This window comes from Vidua macroura, chromosome 2 (genome assembly GCF_024509145.1).
Source record: "Vidua macroura isolate BioBank_ID:100142 chromosome 2, ASM2450914v1, whole genome shotgun sequence".
Classification (NCBI taxonomy): domain Eukaryota; kingdom Metazoa; phylum Chordata; class Aves; order Passeriformes; family Viduidae; genus Vidua; species Vidua macroura.
The window spans coordinates 83,291,031-83,311,674 of record NC_071572.1 but is presented as its reverse complement, the minus strand read 5'-3'; the positions used below and the strand labels follow the sequence as shown (position 1 = coordinate 83,311,674).

General features: G+C 41.8%; 1 protein-coding gene across 1 annotated transcript in view; it reads right to left on the bottom strand.

The window, feature by feature from the left end:
• HEPHL1 (hephaestin like 1) overlaps positions 1-18,139 on the bottom strand; it is a 32,586-nt gene extending 14,447 nt beyond the window's left edge. Inside the window, exons 1-9 of the mRNA XM_053970464.1 lie at positions 17,970-18,139; positions 9,386-9,630; positions 8,396-8,608; positions 6,468-6,647; positions 5,269-5,523; positions 4,074-4,242; positions 3,261-3,397; positions 2,971-3,102; positions 288-499 (exon numbers count right to left, since the gene is read on the bottom strand). Of these exons, the coding sequence (XP_053826439.1) occupies positions 288-499; positions 2,971-3,102; positions 3,261-3,397; positions 4,074-4,242; positions 5,269-5,523; positions 6,468-6,647; positions 8,396-8,608; positions 9,386-9,630; positions 17,970-18,139 (1,713 nt within the window). The remainder of the gene's footprint in view (positions 1-287; positions 500-2,970; positions 3,103-3,260; positions 3,398-4,073; positions 4,243-5,268; positions 5,524-6,467; positions 6,648-8,395; positions 8,609-9,385; positions 9,631-17,969) is intronic.
• Between the last annotated feature and the right edge of the window lie 2,505 nt (positions 18,140-20,644).

Sequence of the window (20,644 nt, the reverse complement as noted above, 5' to 3'; positions counted from 1 at the left end):
GGAATTGGCACCTTTTCATCAGCCAGAAGGATAAATAAAGTGTCTAGAACGTGATGTGAAAAGAGTTATTATTTGCATGCAAAAGACAAAAAAACTAGGGAAGAGTAAGGATATTAGGGAATAGTGATTTTGTCTTCTTAACCATCCTCTTAGATCAGCTTTTACCCTGAGGAGTGGCATTTGTTTAATCTCTGTAAATGGAGCTGGGAACTGGGCAAATTGCCAGTATGGGAACCCCCAGTGCAGCACCCTGCTCTTAGGGACAAGCAGATATTCACGCTGGGCACCTGCGTCCCGTCGTGATTCAGGGTGTTCTTCCGACAGACCAGCAAAGGTCCCACCAGGCCAGAGTTGGTGTCCTTGACAGCATCGGTGGCTGAATAGTACAGGTAGGTCAGGCACGGGGGGTCACTCTCTGTTGGACCTCCATCTTCAGGCACCCTCCATTTGTATGTGAAGGTTTCACCTGGCTTGACATGGGCTCCTGGCTTCAGGTAGCCTGTAGAGACAAAGTTGAGATGCACCAAGATTACAGGAAGGCTTTGTCTTCCTGACTGCAAGAGTTAGATGGAAGTCGGGCATAGCTACAGATTTCCGTGGAGAAGCTCCCCCTTGCCACAACAGCTGGAGCACCATCCCATAATTTGGGCAGTTATGCCATGGGAACATCTCACCCAAGTCCCGTGCCATGGGGACAGCTGAGCCAATTCCCCACAGAACAAGTTTAGCTGCTCCACTCAGACACCTTCTGACGCTGTGTTGGATTATCTGGATTCAATCAGACAAGACATGCAGAGCTCATCCTGGTGCTTAAATGGCTTCCTCTAATGTTTATAACTTACCTGCCCTATCATGGAATTTATTTGTGGCACAAACTCAGACTCTGCTTTTCATTAAGTGCCAACAAATCAATTACATTAGTGAGTGGACCTGGAGCTGTGGCTCTTTAGAAATCCAAAACAAATCTGATCCTGGTAATTATTTCTTTTTTATTTTGTAGCAGTGCACAGGAGCCTTTGTCAGCATCTCCAGAGAGTGGATGATATTGTTCTTTGTTGGAGGTTACTTTTAAAGGATTTGAGCTATTGTCTGCTGCTATGCAAAGGGTGCATTTAGATTTTCTTTGACCCTGAAGCATTCATTATCTATATTTTCTCAGCACTCTCAGTCTCTAGTACTCCAAGAAAATCTTAGAAACTTAGAAACAAGTGAAAATAGCAGTGTTACATCTGAGCACAACTATTTACTGCAAACTGTAGTAGAAAGCAGAGTATAGCTTCCACAGTATCCAGTACTACTGGATTCATCCTGCAACAGTCCTCAATGAGGCAAACATTGACTTGGAGTCAAAAGCTCTCTGAGACTGACAAGTGTCAAATGCAACATGCAAGGGTATTTCCTGAGAGCACTGAAAAAGGTCCATATATCTACAGATATCTCTAGATGTAAGTACTTTTATTTACAGTATTTCCACATGAGTAAGCTGCACTTAGACAATGCACAACCTCTGAAAAATTATTTACCCTCAGCATAAACCTACAGGCTCTGCATGTATACCTACAGGATTTCTGCATGCAAACACCTGTAGATAGATGTAATGGAAATCCACAGCACAAGAGTTAAAAGGAGAGAAGAAGGGGAAGACAGATTATTGATGAATCTGGAGTCAGGTTTCTCTCCAAATACCCACACGTGTGCCAGCTCACATGGTTGCTGAATTGCAGGTTTTGGGTTGATTTTGCTACACACTGAAGTGTGCAGTGCTGAAGGGCACTATTACTGTTAAATAAAAGCACAACAGCTTTGCAAGCAGGAAGCTGCACTTCCATTGGAGAACTATTTCTGACATGGGTGGCATTAGGATCTGGGCAGATAACTTAAAGGCTGAACTTAAGCCAGTTGTTTTTTTATATTTTGCCTCCTGGTGAATTTGTTGAGTTACAAGGTCAGGAACAAGAGGCAACAATTTAATAAAGCCTTTTGCATTGATTTTATTGTATGATGGGTTTTACATGTTGACCTAATTCTCTCTCAGCACAATTTTCAAAAGAGGGATTATGTCTCATGAGTTTCTTTTGATGCGCTGTAGTGGAAACAAAGCAATTTAGGCAACAAGAAAACTACATTCCTTTTCAGTGCTGAAAATGCACTTTTTCAGAGACCACAGCATTATCTCTGTAGATGCTATGAATGTGATTCATCTCACCTTAACTGGGCCATCTCAAGCTTAGTCCCTAACTCAAACTCTTCTTCTGTGGTTGGTGGAGACAGAATCACAGCTCCAGAGGGTCTTCTTGTCACTGACTGTAAAAGGTACCTACCAATTTACAGGATATTTAACATTCAATAGTTAAACTTAGATGATAAGACCCTGTTCTTGTACAAAATGAGAGGAAGAATTTAATAAATGGTCCATTTCAACATTTATGTATTTATGAGAATTAATAAGGATTATCACTGCTTTGTGATATGTTCCAGGGATATCAGATAAAAGCTGCCTTTGAAACTGACTATCCTGACAGTAAAGCAAGGGCAATGGCCAGCCTAGATTAGAGAATTGGGAGTGATGCAGCTGAGACCATGTGGATAACTATAGCCAAAGACTCAGCAGGGCCATCATGCCAGATCCTAAGAGTCATAATTCTGGAGTGTGTCCAGAGGCAATCCACTCCTTGGAATGGAGCATTAGTTTAGAACTAAGAGAAATGGGATTGTGCTTGTGACTTCGATTCAACATAGGCCTCAGCTAGTTTTAGATATCTCGTCAGGCACATATCCAAGGAGAAGAACCATCACATTTGCAGACTGTGGAATCCCATTGATTGTGACATGAAAGGTAGATTCAAACCAATCAAAGCATCCTTTCTGTGCCTTAGCATCCATGAAAGGGCAAACCTGCAGAGCTCAGCAGCAGATTTTTGGACTCAAGTATTATAGATGTTTCAATCCACTAGTGCAGCCAAAACTTACCATCTAAGTAGGGAGCACCTTCTGACAGCTTGCTGAAGCTTACACCATGGGCCATAATGCTATAGCTTCTTCTGGCTTTGTTGGCAAAAGTAACCAGCACTGTATCTCCCACTTCAGCTTTTATAACAGGGCCTTAAAAAACAGAGTGAGGGAAGATATTAGAAGGACTGCTCTCCAGCACATTTCCACCAAAAGAAGAGAGAGCTGCATGCACTAAATTCCCCTCTCAGCCCAGATGGTTCTACATTCAAACCTGATGTAACGACAGGAGGGGAAAATATTCACTGTACCAAGTATTCCCAGGTGCTTCATGTCCTCTGACCAAGTCTTCTTACTGAACGTTGCGTCAGTATATCCCACGTAGCGAACTTTCCAGTATTGCCCTCCTATTCTGTCAGTCCCTTGTGTGAAATATGTTGCAGATTCACTGTGGAATTAGCAAATCAGACTGGTTAAATAATTGAAGGTTCAAGCAGAACTCTTCATTTCAGATAAAGTTATTACTCCAGACACAGGGAAAATGACCCCCCAAGCTACTAATCTCCATACACTTTCCTAGCACATGAAGAAATATATTACTGGTTTGAAGTAGCCAACAAATGAGCATTCATTGTACATTGGACTTTTATGTTTAACCCTGATTTACTTAGGGAGACATCTGTATCAATTTACCTTAGGGCAAGAACTGTGCACACTCTGTGTCTAATCATTGTTGGCTTTTCTGGGAGACACTATAATGCAATTTGTCTCCATCAGTAATATCAGGGGGGAAAATTCTGCCACTGTGGCACCTCTGAACTGCACTGATTGTAAGTGTGAAAGCTGCCTGAAGAGCCTCAATGAAGGGTCATTAACTGTGTTGAACTTGGTGTGCCTCACTTTCCCCATGGATTTAATGCAGTAAGATAAGTGCTTCCAGAAGGCACCTTGAAGCATTGCAGTTATGCATCTAGCTTCCTGACAAGGCTGTTTAAATCCATTCCTCCCTGCCCCTTTCAATTAAAACTAATGACAGTGCAGGACCTAGCCCATGTGAATCATTGGGGCAGTGTCACACTGACTCCTGAAATTAAAGCACAACAGGAGTTGACAAGAAATCTTACCTGCCAGTGGCATTCAAACCCTGCCCAGTGAATTTATCATAACCGTCAGGTCCATAATTCCAGAGCACTTCTTCAGCAGCAATGTAATATCTTCTCTTATGACTGATTGGTGAAGAGTGAGACAAGTTTTTCTGGCAGATCTGAACATCATATAGTGCCTCCATACCACCTGGGAGAAGAAAGAGTCTGGAGACTGTCCCTGACCACCTGCAGAGTCAGCACTCTCATGGATACAAATGCACATTCAAAAGTCTCTGGGAGCTACATGGATTGGAAACAATTACTACAGTAAATTTCTATTTCAAAACACATTCTCTGCCTACAATGGGCCAGATACCAACACCCTTCCTTTGCAAGGTGGTACACTTTATGCAATAGGTAAAACCCACAGACATAAATGACACTCTTTAGGGGACTTATTTACTCAATTTCTTAATCTGTATAAGGATGGTAGAATGATTTTGGAGGTCAGAGTGACTCCAGATATCTGCAAAATAGCATCATCTCCCCCTGACTTCCACTGAAATACAGACTGGTTATTTCTGCTGAAGCTATTTGTTGCTTGCCAGAATCGAGTCTGTTTTGCCTGATGCAAACTCCACTGGAATCAATGTGTAAAAATTCTCCCAACTTGTCTCTGCTATGATAACTATACATTGCCTGCTGTCATGACACCCAGTTTATGATATGCGCTTTTGGGGTCTTGCACCATACAAATATCACAACATCACCATCAAATTCCTTCACAAAATGGTTTCTGAAAACACTGCCAAGTTTTGCCTGATTTCCATAAGTCAAAAAGCTATTAAGTGTTCAGCTGGCATGATTTTTTTTTTAAGCATAAGTACTTACCTACAACAAAAAAACTGTGCTGAAAAATTGGTATTCAAAGCTCCTCTCATTGCTCATAAAAATCTCAGGTTTACCTAGGAAGCATAGTGACAGTGCTGGGTCTAGCAAGTCTTCCTCACTTAAGTTACACCGCCAAGTCATTCATATTAGTTGAAGATTTGGCCCAACATGTATCATTTCTGGTGACAAAACTCATAATCATGACATTTATCTGGTGAAACAGTTGCAAATTGTTCCAAAGTCACACAAAAAAAGTGTCAAATCCTGCTTCCCCTGGAAACATCTCCCAGTTTTCTCTTCCAAACATAACAGAGGCTGATGAGGGAGGTCTATGGCAGCGTACCTCGTAAGTGCTCATTGACCTGGCACGTTATCAGCCACCTCCCGGGGCTGCCAGGAGTCATCTCCGCCGTGATGAATGTCGCTGGGAAGAGACCGACCACATCTGCTCTCTGGTCTCTGCTAGTGAACGTGTGGCCGTAGAAATAAGCAGCGTGGATGTCTATCTCGCTTCCCATGCCAAACAAGTGCCAGGACATGGAAGTGTCAGCACACATCTCCAAGCCGGGGAGATTGCCATATATATAACCGTTAATAGCTAAAAACAAAAGTATGAGACTTTATGAGAGGTGAAAGAAAAGTGCCTCTGACCCCATTTCTATGGGTGATCCTTTCCTGGCCCAGAAAAGAAACTACCTGAATGTTCACACTAAATAAGGCCCTCACAGGCTCTTTGATGAAGAGTAGCATTTTGAACATACGTCTTACTGCTCTGTATGATCAAATGCCCCAAATTCTCTGTCTGTGTCTGTGAAAAACATCCTGGGGAATATCAAGATGTTGCAAAGGCCAAGTCATCACCAAAAAGGCCTGATAATGAAGTTAACTTGTTCTGCAGCTATTTAGCATGGCTGAAATCTATTTCCTCTTGTCCTATGTCATAAATATACCATTATATGCCAGGCTCAAGCAATTTAGATTTGAACATTTTATCAGCCAAATCAGTGAAGTCAGCTCTATCTTCCTTAGCTTCCATATCTGATAATGTATCAGGATGCTAGGAGAATGAGACTCGTATTTTGCAAAATATTTTATTTCCTAGGCTCCCTGGAACAAACAAAATATATAGAAATATCTGGAATTAACTTCTTACACCAAATGTCCAAATAACACAAAGTACCATTGGCCAATATATCTTTGAAGGGCAGCAGTGGTTATACCAGCCAGCCCATTCTTTCAATACACACACCTCAAATTGCTTTGCAGCTTTCTTTGCTCTTTTCACAGCTGGACAAAAATCTGTTGCCTAAGATAAAATGCTAAACAAATGTCAGAGCTGGGCATGAAAGCCAAAATCTCATTTCTGCAAGTGTCATGCTGTTTTTAGGGAGAGGTTTTTATCAACACAGTACTTCAACATTCTGACCCATTCCTTGCTGACACAGATAAAGGAGAGACATCACAGGAGACAGAAAGTCCTAATGAATTGAAAAGAGCCTGGTCACTGCTGTAGGTCACCATTTACTCAAAAGTCCTTCTCACCATGCATTCGGTTGCTGGTCTGGAAACCTTCATCCTCTTTGTTAACTGTATCTGGTTCTAAGCAGAAGGTGTTTATATTCTCATCGAGGTACCAGCTGAAGTTTTCATCTACAATGCTAAACATCAGGGCAAAAGCATTAGCAGCACCAGTCCCTTCTACTGTGGTCTCATCTGCAGTTCCTAGATTGCAAACAAAAAGGAAAGTGATAAAAAAAGCCTGGGACCAGACTGAATTTAAAAATGACAATAACTTTGGCACACTTGAGGAAATACAGTTCTTTGCCCACAGTCTGCAGGGCAGGATGAATTTCCCCTAATTTTGCTCTTCTAAGGTATTTTGACCCCCTCCAACAGACTTTGAACAGATGAGTGCCTCCAGAAGGCAAAGATAAGCTAAGTCAAGATGATATTTCAGTATCTCTTTGGTCTGACATGAGCACAAGCACCTGCCAATATCTGTTGTCCCATTTCCCCACTCTTTGGCCCATTGCATCCAACCCTGTCCCTTAGTCAGTGTCAGTTAGCATCTGTGTTCCTGCACAGTGAGCCAGGTCATGAGCTGGATCTATCCTGAAACCAGTGACTCATGGGTTTTCTTGACAAGGAATTAAGGAGTAATGAGTGCTAGCTTGCATTTCTGTTGCGCTGAAATGAATGCTGAACCATACCCCCAGCTCACTGTCCACAGACTCATAAGGAATCCATGAGTGTTATCTAGGACTAGATACTTAAATTTTAAAAGGCCGAAGACAGGATGAACAAAATTTATTCCAGCTAAGTTCAACATCTTTATCCACATATCTGTTTGGGGAGCAACCTGAGACCACAGGACTAGTGATACTGAGTAGTCTGTTGTTATCCACTGGTGGATGTAGACTTCATTCCAATCACTCTATCTCTGATCCCATGGAAACTTTCCCTTCCTCCGCCTTCTCCGGGGGAAGCTCAGAGTCTTGCTCTCAGTTCTGTGTCCACCACCACCAGCTGGAGGACTACATCATGTAGATATCCTCCTTCAAGAATTCAAGGCCAAACATGGAGACAATCTGGCCTTTCAGGCTAGGATTGTTTGGAATATGCTCTCTCCTATGTTATCTTGTAGTTATCAGCTCAGTGTCACATATTCACTTCTGTGGATTTCAAAGGCTCTTGAGGAGAATGTAAGTCTGAGACATTTTAATTGTGTGAGTTAAGCTGGAAACCAGGCCTGTCTTTTCCACATTAAAGTCTTTATCTTCTTCATATATAGAACCTACTTCACTTAGAAGTACTGCATATGAAATCAAGGCTGATTTTGTACTCTGGGAGTTACTGAAAAGAGGTGGCAGAGTTATATGTGCCCAGGGGCAGAGGTGGCAATGACTCAGCTGATAGAGAGGGCTGGTTCATGATGTCTCCAGCACAACATTAGCAGGCTATAAAATACACAGGAGAGGCTGTTCTGTGCAGCTCTCCATAAGGTTGTGAGATACAATTTGTAAACAAAAATAAATACATACTCTCTATGTGGAAAAAATTACAAAGATTAGGCTTTCAAATATGTAAATGCTAATGCCAAATTCACCCACCCAGCTCTAATTTGATTTCCTGAGCAATAAGTCCTTTGTTCATCCTGAAACTTCCTCAGTTTGGGAATACTTATTTTTGGTCTTGGCCACGACGGGACGGTCACAAAGCATGCTGCAGTCCCGCCACCAGCCGAGGCAAATCTATCGTGAAGCCAAAGGGGAGCAGGAAGGGGGTTGTCCCAGAGCTACAATACCTACCCTGGGATGCTCCTGGAATGGCCCATCTATTCCTTGCCCCTTTTTACAGGCTATGTAGGGATAGACTCTAGACCATCATGTTTAAACCTGTAAGCAAAAATGACTGTTAAGATGCCAAGCTTGGCAGAGGGGCTTGCTCTATCAGTGTTTCTAGCTCAGTACCTTTTTTACACACCAGCAGAGGCCCAATTAAACCAGATGCAATATCTCTTGGTGTGTCAATGTGAGAATGGTAAATCCAAGTCAAGCAGTTTGAGTCTGCCAAAGTTGGGGAATAATCTTTCCTTACTGGCCATGTGTATGTGTAATTTCCACCGGGAACAACAAAGTCGTCCTCTTTGCTTTTACCGCCAGTTCCATCAGGGTAAAGTGCTCCTAATACATAAAAAGGAAAAAGGAAGACTTTAGCCATACCCTAGTTGTTTTTGTTAAATAAATGTGTAATTTATTCTATTTTAACTTGTATTTATAAAATAATAGCAGCATTCACTAATACAGAATCATTGAGAAATTTTGAAAAAACTCAGAATTTCTGTCAATCTGACCACAAATATATTGGGAGTTAAAATCCATTTGTTATTGGTAGATAAACCTTAAAAAATGCATTAACAGGCTCTATTTCTTCCTAGTCTTTTCACTCTTATCAGTCATCTAGAATTTTTTCATCTAACAGTGTGTATTTTTTCACAGGAAACTGATGAGAATACTGACTGTAGGCACATCCACACAATCCTCTAACAAAAACACACATGCATAGGTCTGGGATTCTGAAAATTAGATCATGTCTGTTATAGGCTAAAAGAGAGGAAAACATTTAGTTGCAAGAACTCCATCTATTCAAATAGACTAGAGGCAGAAGGAAGGAGGGAAGATGGGTGAGTTATGATTCAGAAAAATAATTCAGGCAAAAAGACCTATCTAACCTGTTTCAGTACTGGGTTTATCCCAGGTGTTGAAAGTTTGTGGCAAAAAGTTTTGAGATGAGGCTGTTCCTGGTTTTAGTCATCAGCTGCAATTACTGATGAGTTTATGAGAGGGTGATCTAAAGTCCTCTGATGTCAATGTCAATAACAATAAATACTGGGACAGACTTGTAGCCATTATATTAGTTACTCCAGGGAAAAAGAGAGGAAAAGGCAAGCCAGATTTTACCTTCAGAGTCCTTGTCATAGAAGACCCCGTGTGGGTGCACAGAGTATGGGCGGGAAGCAAAGTTTTTCAGATGGATGATAAAGACATCCTCTTCTTCTGCCTTCAGGACTGGGCCAAGGAACCCCAGCCATGCTGCTTTGGGGATCTCCTGGGAGTAAGTGTCATCCGTGAATTGCCTAAAAATAGCCTTTTTGTACACACGTCCTATCCGGTTGGCTCCTCTTGTTGCATACACGCTTGCAAACCTAGCGTCGGGAAGGGAAAATTTGAGAGACAGTAAACCTGTCTTAAGAACTGATCAAATAACTGGTGCTTGCAGTGCAAATAAATAGTTCCCTGGGACACATCTCATGGCTGGTGGAATTGAGTTAAAGCTCAGGAGTACATCAGGATAGGACTAGCAGGGCCCAAGCCCCTTTCTGTACAGTAACAACCATCCCACTTGCAGGTCTGGTCCTTAGCACAGTTGTTCCAAGCCTTCATTGAGGACCAGCCACTCAAGCCTCAAGCTGCTCAATTTTAACAGCTTCTCCCTCTTTTGAAGGTTTGAAACCTCACCTCTGAAAGCATGACTGTTCAGAAGGAAAATAAAATGAAATTAAGATATTTCAAAAGCCAGTAAGAGAGATTCTAATCAACCAGCTCAACTCCCTGGAAGAATAGCATTAAATGTATTTTGCATGAAATGTATAACTTCCACATTCCAGAGTCTATGTTTATAGCAACTTCAAGTGATGGAGAACCCACCATATGGTCAGTGGTTAACACATTATGACTTTTAAATACCTGCTCCCTTCGAAGCCTAAATTGCATTTGCAGTCTGATATCATCCAGCTCCACACTCCAATCACTGGTTCCAGTCAAGTTCTCTCTCAGATCAAAGGAGCCGCAAACCATCAGAAACTTCTTTTTTATGCAGACACTTGCATAAGATTTAATTAATTGACCAAATTGCCTCCTACCCTTCTTCTGGACAAACCAACCACAAATCTTACGCAAAGTTCTCTTTTGAAAGCAAGTATTTCTCTATCTCTGTTGAAGTCTGAACACAAGAACTCACACAATAGGCAAGTAATATTCCAGCTAGGGCCAGAGATGCTCCCAGTCAGTATTTCTTACATAACTGGGAATCAGTTTTGCCCTTTTAACTATATCATACTGATGACCCATGTTCATCCTATCTGTGATGATATAAAATCCATTTTTTAATTCTCTCCATGTTATAGGTGATAAATATGATATACAATCTTCATCCCTAGTTATAATACTCAATGAAGGCAAAAATTAGACCCTTTGCTACACAAGCAAGCAAGGGACTGTATGGCAAATTTCACCATAATTGACCATGAGCTTTTCCATCCCCTGAAGATTGACTGAACTTTCATGCTTCCTAAAAAACTCATTAAAAAGTGAACTAAATTTTCCTGAGGTATCACTGGCAGAAATAAAGCAATTTCATATTTATTGTGAGGTTTTTGACTGGTGAGTTCACTTGCTCCACCAATTTTGTTTAGATTCTTTTTTGAAGGGCAAGCAACCGAAGTGACAGATGTCACATAAGTTGAAAGGCATGATTTGCTTTAAGTTCTTCACCATAACATCCACTTCTCCCTCTCCCCAAATCTTTCTGTGATTCTGTGATTTCTATGATTCCACAATACACAACATCCCTGACCTGTGGTCATTACACCTCCACAATCACTGTCTAAAACAGACCCCTGAAGTAATACAGATATAAAAGCCTCCAAAAAGTACACTTTTTCATTTGAAATGTGCACTTTATAAGAAGCCACAAGTCTTGGCAGCAATTAAAACATTGTCGATGATATTGCTGGGGCAGAAACAGTGGGGTAGGATCAGGGGGAAGGGGCAGAAGCTTCTCATTCTGCTTCTTCACAGAATAGCATATGCTGGATAAATACACCCCAAAAGCAGGGTTAAGGAATGAGTTGCCAGGAAATCTGGATTTTCAGAGAATTAGCAGGTCTGTAGTCTGTGGACATAGCAAGACCTGGCAAGCCACACCACATTCACCATGATACCTTCTATTGCCTGGGGGAAGAGCTGCTACCAGAGTGTTTACCACAGAGTAGGCCGTGGTGTCAGTAGGAGTGCAGTGTAAATGCACATGCTTCCTTACCTCATGGCAATGTATTCACATGGCTATCCCTAATTCGAATTATTAATTGATTTTTTAAAATGAAGAAATAAGAAATAAGAAATTTTCTGTACAAAATATCAAATGAATTTTTTTTCAGAAAGTCCCTATTTTCAGGAGATATTTTTCATCAGATTTTTTTTTCCAATTTCACCAGCCACTAAATATTTTGGTGCAATGGCACCATGCTTTTGCCATGATGACAGTGTCTTTATGGCCAGACAACATTGCACACTCTTTCATAACACCTCTGGGATATACTGTCTTTTCGGAAGAAGGAGAATTGTACTCCAGAAAAATGCACTTCTTAGTCAGGCTTTGTTAAATGCTTCACATGAACCTAGCTCCTTTAAATGCATAGACTGTGATCCCAAAATCCAGTTAGTTATCAAAGTTTAAGAAATTACCATGAGAAAACCCTCTAGGCTTAGGCTCTGAGAAAGTCTCAGTGCCTAAAGCTATGCTATAATATCTGGATCTGTGCTTGCCTTCTACTTAAAGCCATCTAGAAGTCAGGAAAAGTCTTTTAGTGGCAGCTTTCTAAAAGGAGGACTGTTCAAATGGGTGCAATGGATATCAGCTGCAGCCAGTCACAGTGTAGGTGATGCTCTGTGTGTACAGAGATGCATTTCCAGCACATCCTTTTGGTTGCCCTCAGTACCTGAAAACAGAGCACTCAGGTTGTTGTGAGTCCCATTCCAGGTGCCCAGGCTGTCCCATTTCATCCAGGAGGATTTTGAAGGCCCACCTCAGCCTTCCCAATTAGCTGGTAGCTCCGTGCCTCTTCACAAGTGTTGCTATGCTTCACATTGCAGTGCTTGAAGTCCTTTTGCAGAAGGAATATCCACACTGGACTTAATGCCAAAATGTTTCCTATCTGTCATTCCTCTCTTGTCACAAGAACACAAAGCTTCTCCCTGCCTCTTCATATTCTCCTGCTCACTTCAAACTGCTTCATCCTCCTGGTGGCTTTGTGATTGCTTCTGTCTGAACCTCTTCCTTCTTTCTGATCTTGTGCAGATATAAGAGCTTCCTCTAAATTTTAACTATTTCCCTCCAACTCAGTTGTCAGCCTGCACTTCATGTGCATGAAGTCATTATGCTCAGACAGCCTTTCTTCCTACATTAAAGGAGAATGCTACATCCTCTGGGGCAGTACCCATGCAAACTTCCTAAATTCCTTTTCATGTCCTGTGGTCAAGCCATTTTTGAGGTTAGATATAAAGATAAAGCAGGTTTGCAAATTGGCATAAAAAGTTTTGTTCCGACTGAGAAAGACATGCAAATCCTGCCTTCATTTCTGTGTCTGATTTCATTTTGGTGCTTGACCCCTTTCAGCACTTCCAAAGCTCCAAGAAAAGTTGGAAATGCACCTGAGTGGAACAGGGAATTATTAACAGGGAATTAACTCTTGTTCTTTAAAGTAAGTGTAAGCATAATTATAGAAATCCAGTTCCCTGCAATGGCAAGCAATAGAAATCTTCCACAGAAAGAGTAAAACAAGAGTGTCATCTATATTCTACTTCAAATCAAGACTAGACATGCAAACAGTCTGCCATTTCCAGGTTGATCCATGTATGAAGTGTAATTTCTACACCCATTTCTTTTATCACACAGAAGATGTGTTTTGCCATAATTTTAACCGGGTTTGTGTTACCTTTGATCTGAAGGCTACAACCTAACAGAGGTTATGTTTTCCAAGAGGTGCTTACATTGGCCAAGCAAACAGCTCTTCAGTAGCCTGGAGACAGATCCTCACAGATACAATTTCAAAGCCTCCTGAGATTGTTTACTGCTGTAATCACCACTGAATGCCAAAAAACAGCGCTCAGAATAACTACTAGATGTGGAATCCCAAATTTTCTCCTGTGGTTAACTTTCTCACTAGCTACTGTACACTCTTGGGTGCAAATGCATGCAAATGCAAAATTTCTTTTTATTGGCATGGTTCCATTGAAGTCCCATAGACTTTACATTCATAACCATTTAAACAACCATCTTTATATTCCCTAAAATCTGTAGATGGTGAAACCTTCCTTACTCTCCACACTCTTTACATACTCTGTGTTTGGGTTTATAACCATTTTATTTCCTCAAAGGTCCTGATTTTTCTGGTGGCTGAAGTAAGCCATGGCAGTGCCAGGATAGGACTCCAGACTGCCACAGTTGTTTCAACCCCTGGGTCACGTAACCTGTTCAAGGTAACTTTCCAAGAAACCATGACTCCCATGCCCAGGCCAGTGCAATGTCTGTGCTTGAGGGATGGCCAGGGAAGGGGGACCAGTGGTGCCAACTCATCTTTTTAAATGGTGCCCTGACCACAAAGCGTCGAACAACAAAGCTGAGTGTCCTCAAAAGACACAAAGCCCTCAAAGGATGTTTTTAGGCTTTCTCTGACCCACATGAGCCACAGAGGTCAATAAAATCCATGAAATCTTAGATGAGGCTCTGAGGTGTCACTGGTGTGGTATGATGGCTTCCCTCCTACAATAAACTTGCCCCCAAAGTCGGTAACAAAGCTCCTCTCAGGCTTCATTAGAGCCAGGATTTCACCTCAAATACCCTTTTGATGTTGACCCTTCCCACAATGATCATCTCTGCTGTTGTTGCAATTGGGTTATTTGGCCTCATAATGACTCAGCCATTAGTGTAGCATCTGTGACGACAGTTTCACCGTCATTTCTCTGGGTGGGATCACCTCACAGGCAAATTGCACAAATGCTGTGCTAACAAAATCACCCGTTAGTGTTGGTGGGTGAAAGATTTGGCCCAGATAAATAAACGTAGGATTGGTGGCCTAAAGAGAAGGGATGAGCTGCTCCGTCAGGCAAAACTTACTAACACCTACCACCAGCAGAGCAAGATTTAAGGGTCCATAATATAAACTCGTATCAAGGTAATTTCAAGGGATTATCAATTAAACTTTTATCCTGAGGGCTGAGCTACAGTGGGGGAAGAATGACTGGTGGATGTCAAACCATAACACCTAGGTATATTCTGCTCTTGAAAGGCCATTTTCCATGTGACCATTAAAGAAAGCAGAAAACATCCAAGCTCACCCTCCTGCAGCAGCAATACCCATGCCCTAACTCACAAAACCTCACAGGGATCTGCAGCACATCCAGCAGCACTGACAGCACTTGCACCCTTTGTGTCTAGTCCAGCATGGTTTCATGATGCCAGCACCAATTATGTCAGGTGGGAAGGGACACTGACCCCCCCTTCACAGCTCACCTATGCTCAGTGGCCGTAATCTGGACCTGTGATTTCCAAAGCCCTGTGTGCTCCAGAAAATGTAAGTTTAATTTCTGAAGGGAGAACAGAGAGTGAAATGTCTTCGTTTTACTCACAACACTCCAAATTACGAGAATTGGTAGAACAGCTTGGGGCCTCAAGCTTAGACAAGACAAAGGGAAGAGGTGAACAGCCTCATTAATCTTTTTGCTTTAAAATTACTGATGTTCAGCAAGATACCTGTGCAAGCAGCAAGCTGGCTCTGGAGCACTGCAGTAAGACAAAAATAATCATTTAAGCAGAATAATTCTGCTAAGATAGGGCTCATTTGGCCTAATCAGCTCTGATGAGAGGCAGTCTTTTCAGCTCACACCCAGGCAGGTTGTGATGCAGCACTAGGATTCCTGACTCCGGAGGCAGCTCGCTCAGCACCAGCACAGCAGGAACTGAGCATCATAGTTGCGTCTGGTGCCAGAATCTGCTCACCTGGTTTCTAGCCCTATGCTTCAGCTACCAAAGCCCCCTTTATCCTCTTTACTACTAAAAACGAAAGGCTGAGGAAGATATTATTGACTTTGGCAAGCAACATTGAAAATCATCTCTTAAATGTCATCATCTGATCCAGGAAACGTAACACTTTCCATTGCACACTTGCTAACTCAGGATTTTCATTAAGTACTGAGGAATAAGTGGTTTTGATTATATCTCTGTGGGCTAGCTGGAATCAAAGGGAAGATTCCTTTTTGTGTATGCACCAATTCTTTTAAAGATAATCGGCTTGTCTGCAAGCTCTTTATCTTCACTTTGCTCTCAATAAAACTGGGACAGTGCCCCATCAGATGGGTGCTGTGAGGATGCTTCACAAGGTGAGAAGTGCTTGGCTCAGCCAGACTGAGTATTGCTGCTTGCCGAACAGAGACGGCTCGAAAGGCATTCCAATCCCTACCTGGAAACTGATCCTTAAACTTTGCTTATGGAGCTACTTTTTTAATAATATCCGTAGGAACCAATTAATTAGCTGAAAAGTAGCCCATTATTATACTGTTTTAAATTTACATTAGAGATTATCCTAAAGAGCTAAATAGTCAAAATAGCTATTTCTGGTTCACTATTTAACCCACATGCTTATGCAGACACTGTTATTCCAGAATACAGCATTTTATCCTGGCTTAACTCAATACGGTTTAAAAATGGAGTAAAATAACAAAAATCACTTAATTATTTTGCATGTAGGGAGTTCGTGGCAAACATCTCCCCGGGTTTGAATGTGTACTCTAGATTAAAATCCTCTTTGGGTAAACCTTTTGTAATTAGCATTCTGTAATTATTACATTGCCATGATGACTGAAGACATAAAGCATCTTCCATCCCCATGTTGCCGATTAATAAAAAAAAAATTGTATTTATGTCACAAACTTAAAAGTAAATGTGACACTTGATGTTCAGGAAGCATGAAGTGCACACAGCCTCAAAAGTATGATTTATAGAACAGATTCCAATCTCTCTGTGGTATCTCTCTATTGAATGCCTCTCCATTGAAGTGGATTTATAAGTAGCTGCTCTTCAGTTAATGCTGAATTACTCTGTAGTGAGAGATCTTCTAGTTTATTGAGTGGAGAAAGTTATCCTCTGCTATAAAGACTAGGAAAGTGAGAAATTCAGGTATTTAATATAAATGAAGAATAATTTTGCCAGTAAAGCTTGTTTTCATGGGCTGAGAACAAACTATTACCCTTAATTCTACCTATAAATGTAATACCTATTTACTTGGATGCCATCTGGGACCTCTAGCTATTAAAAGCTTAAGCATAAATTTGTGTTGAAAAATAAAACTTTCTCATCTCCTTCTTGTGACAAAATAGTTCCTTTTAAGAAATTCATCTGAGAGTGATTCTGAAATTACTTACCACTAGAGACATGTCCAGACTTGCTTGGGATTTCCTGAAAAGTCAGAACATACATTTCCATTTCTAGCTTCTGGGACGCAGCATCTAGCTCCCAGTCAGCCTCCAAACCTGGTACAGAGACCAGGACCTCCTCACTTCCTCACAGCTCCTACTCCAATCCCAAGCCTAGACACTGAGGAGGGATCCCCAAAATACCTCTAGTGCGTCAAAAATATCAATGAAATGTTACAAAAATTCCCACACATTTGAATCCTATCATGTAAGAAGCAATGGTTTTAAACAAAAAGAGAGTCAATTCAGATGTAAGAAAAAAGTTTTTAACAATGAAGGTGGTAAAACACCAGCACACATTGCCCAGAGAGGTGGTGGATGCCCCGTCCTTGGAAGCATTCAAATTCAGCTTGGATGTGCCTCTGAGCAACCTGACCTAATTGAAGATGACCCTGACCATGGCAGGGGAGGTGAATGAGAGGACCTTTAAAGGTCCCTTCCAACCCAAATAATTCTTTCGACAGGCACCAGGCATCAGAGCCATCTCCATCCAACATCCTGGCCAGCTCTCCTGCTCTAGGAGGAGCACACAGCCAGCCCCAGCCGTGTGGGCATGCAAACAGACACCTGTTTCACTGGCCAAGGCGCGATTCATCACAGCGCTCACCTGCACTCCCCAGTTTCAGAGATCACCAGGAATTCTGTCTGACCATTCACTGTTGTGTATCTATGCACTTATCTGTACACATTACCAAAATGGAAGTCCTCACAGTTGTATGGGACACATACAACACAATGGGACTTGTATCCCATTCATAGGTACTATACACATCTGAATTTCATAGTATCTTACCAAGTTTCCCAAATTTTACCGGGGAAAATACTTCAAATTACATAATATGCCAGTAAACAGAGGTTTGTGTTTTACTGCAAAGAGTGTGCTTGGTTATAACAAAGTTTGCTTTTTGATACCAAGTCCCAGGGATACCTGCATCTCTATGAAATACAGGTAGGGGATTTTGAGCCCATACCTGATGCTTTTTTGACAAATATCCGTTCATTAACATCTTCTTCAAATACATGCTATCACCTTTCTTAATCAACCACAATGGAAGAGAAATCAATCAAAGTTTACTCTTGCCTTGAAACTGAATTCTCACCTATGACAACATCATCAGAATAACAACGAGGAAAAGGCCGTCTTAAGACATTTGCAGCAAAATTACCAAATTAACCAATTTTGTTTCGGAGTTGTTGGTACATCTCCAGCTTATCAAAGCCCCCAATCACTTACTTGTCCTCTAAGAGGCTTTGCCCTGTGATCAGATTTTTCCCAGATGGTGCATAGTCCCAGTTCTCTTCCACAATCCCAAGGTAGTAAGTTCTGGTCTTTGCTTCCACCAGCGCCCACAGCCAGAGGAAGCCCAGGGCACGGAGGCGGCCACCGCGCTGAGCGGGAGGCATTTGCGGTGGTGACTGCGAGGCTGGCACGGGCAGGCAGCAGCAGGATGCACCACAGGGAGCTCACCCCTCCCTCCCTCCCAGCTCTCAACAAGTTATAAATAAGGAAGGGACAGAGCAAAGCTCCTCCTTTCCAGCAGGTTAGGACTGGGATAGGTAGAGAGCCAGGCTATGCAGAGCAGGGAGAAGGTTGCTGTCATGGCAGGACCTTTGCCAATCCTTTGGTTAGTGAGTAAATTACTCACTTACCTGTCCAGGCTAGAGCCAGTTGGTGGTTTTTAGAAGTCTGGGTGCTTTTTAGTCCTTCTTTTTCCAGACTAGGTGATATGGCATATTGGGGCAGAGGAGGGGTTAGTGGTTTTGACATCCTTGTAAAAACCCTGTTTAAAAATTTTTTATTTTAACTTCTTGATCATGTCTGAGATTTCTAAAAATAGCATCTTGTTGTCCTTTTTGTTTTTTTTAATGACATAACACTAAGGTATAATCCAGCATTATCAGAGAGAGCAAAAGAATTGGCCAGTACCTCTCATAATTTTCTGATCTATTTACTAAGACTGCAATTGATTTGAATATATTTCATTTTAGAGTGCCCAAAATGAGGTACCTTTTTATAAGCATCCCTGGAAATTAGAGTCCTTGTAAAAGTCTTTCCATTTGGACACCCAAGAATTGATGCACACAAAGATCACCCTTTTATTAACCCTGGTAATTAACATGCCCACGTAGCTCTCTAGAAAATCACTCCCTTGCTTTATAGCTTAACCTCTTCTAAGAGGATATCTGTGTTACCATCTTGGCAAAGCCCAATGTAAACATATACTTGATAGGATAGAATATTTGAAACCACTTAGGAAATTTCCCAAAAAATATCATCTGGGTAACAAGACATTTTGCAAAATCATACTGCTCTGTTCCTAATTTTTAAGTGACTACAGGTATAAAAAAAGTTGCAGTTCTGGAATAGAGTTCTTGAGACTCATTGCAAGCTTTAACAGTTGTGAAATTTCCCTTTCAGGTCCAGAACTATCTGACCTCTTCCTGTGGAAGCTAATGGTTATCCATGATTAGGGATGCAGGAGGCTTCAGAAACAGATTTGGAAGTCCCAGGTTTAATGCTGACCACCAGCTCAGTGATGTGAATGATGTTTTATGCGGCAGTCGGGTGAGGTTCACCCTCTGGCATGTGGCAGTGATGGCTACATCTATGGTCAGCTGTGCTGAGCTCCCCTCTCCTCAATAGTGTGCAGGTGTCACTGAAGTCACAAAGAACAACTCAAAAAAAAACAGGTGCTGTTCACAGCAGCCCAGCTCCAGCCACCTGGACCTTGATAGGTCTCATCTAAATCAAGAGACAAGGCACACAGACACATGCAGTATCGTGCTAAAGAAGCTTTTGGTGGTTTTAGGCTATACTTTCCATTTCTTTAGCTATGAGGATTGAAAGCCCAGTATATGTGCCAGTCAGAAAAACTGCAAAGGGTCAGCTTGACATAGTTATAAAAGCAGGAGTCCCTTGGCCCCCAAAATTCTCTCTGATACATGCTGATGTTCATTTGCTCATGTCAGTTAATCGATGAACAACGAGGAAGAGGAGAGGTGATAGGACAACGCAGGTGTTGTGCAACAGGACAATACAGGTGTAGAGACATCCTGATCCTCAGAGGCAGCACCTACAGTCTTCCTGATATCCTTGGACACCTTGCTGATCTCTTCACTCTTCTGCTGCAAACCACACGGTGCCCAGCCTCTTGTCTTCTCACGTCAAATACTGTCTTCTAAAACACTGATACTCACAAGTCATCTTCCTTTTCCACTGCTTTATTGTGTCACTTTGTTGTATTACTCAAATGATGATGACTAAAAGCACTGCGATTCTAACAGGCGTAATTCGAAAGCAAAAGAAAACACAATGAGAGTGGGAGCTGAGCTGAGCTCTGCCAGCCCGTGGCACAGCCATCGAACGTGCCCCTGGGCTGGGACAGACAGGCCAGCTGCTGGCTACACACCTGTGAAAAGGCCAAGGTGACACTTGGAGCTTATCCCACTGTCATCTTTTCACAGGGCCTAGGAATACTTCCACTGCCCAGAGGAGCTCTCCTGAGCCCAGGGGAGTTACAAATTTCATCACCTGTCACTCAAGCACCTGAATTTACAAGAGCTCGTGCCTGTTATGCAAATATTCATTGTCATAAAGTAGCAAGCATTTGCATTCGAGTAGGAAATATGTTTATTTATAGGGCACTGTGCACTTTGAATGGGATTGTGTGGAGTTCAATTGCTTAAATCAGACATTTGCATGCCATTTAGAGATATTTAAGGACTGGGTACAGGGTCAATGTAATCTACACAATGTTATGGCTTCCGGTCCGTGTGCTTTTTTGTAACTCAAGAATTCTGTTTTTTGTTTAAATCTTTGTATATGTGGACTAATATAACACAAATACATCAAACTAATAGGGAATACGAAGGGGAGTGCCCAATTCTGAGCTGGCATCTGACTGCATT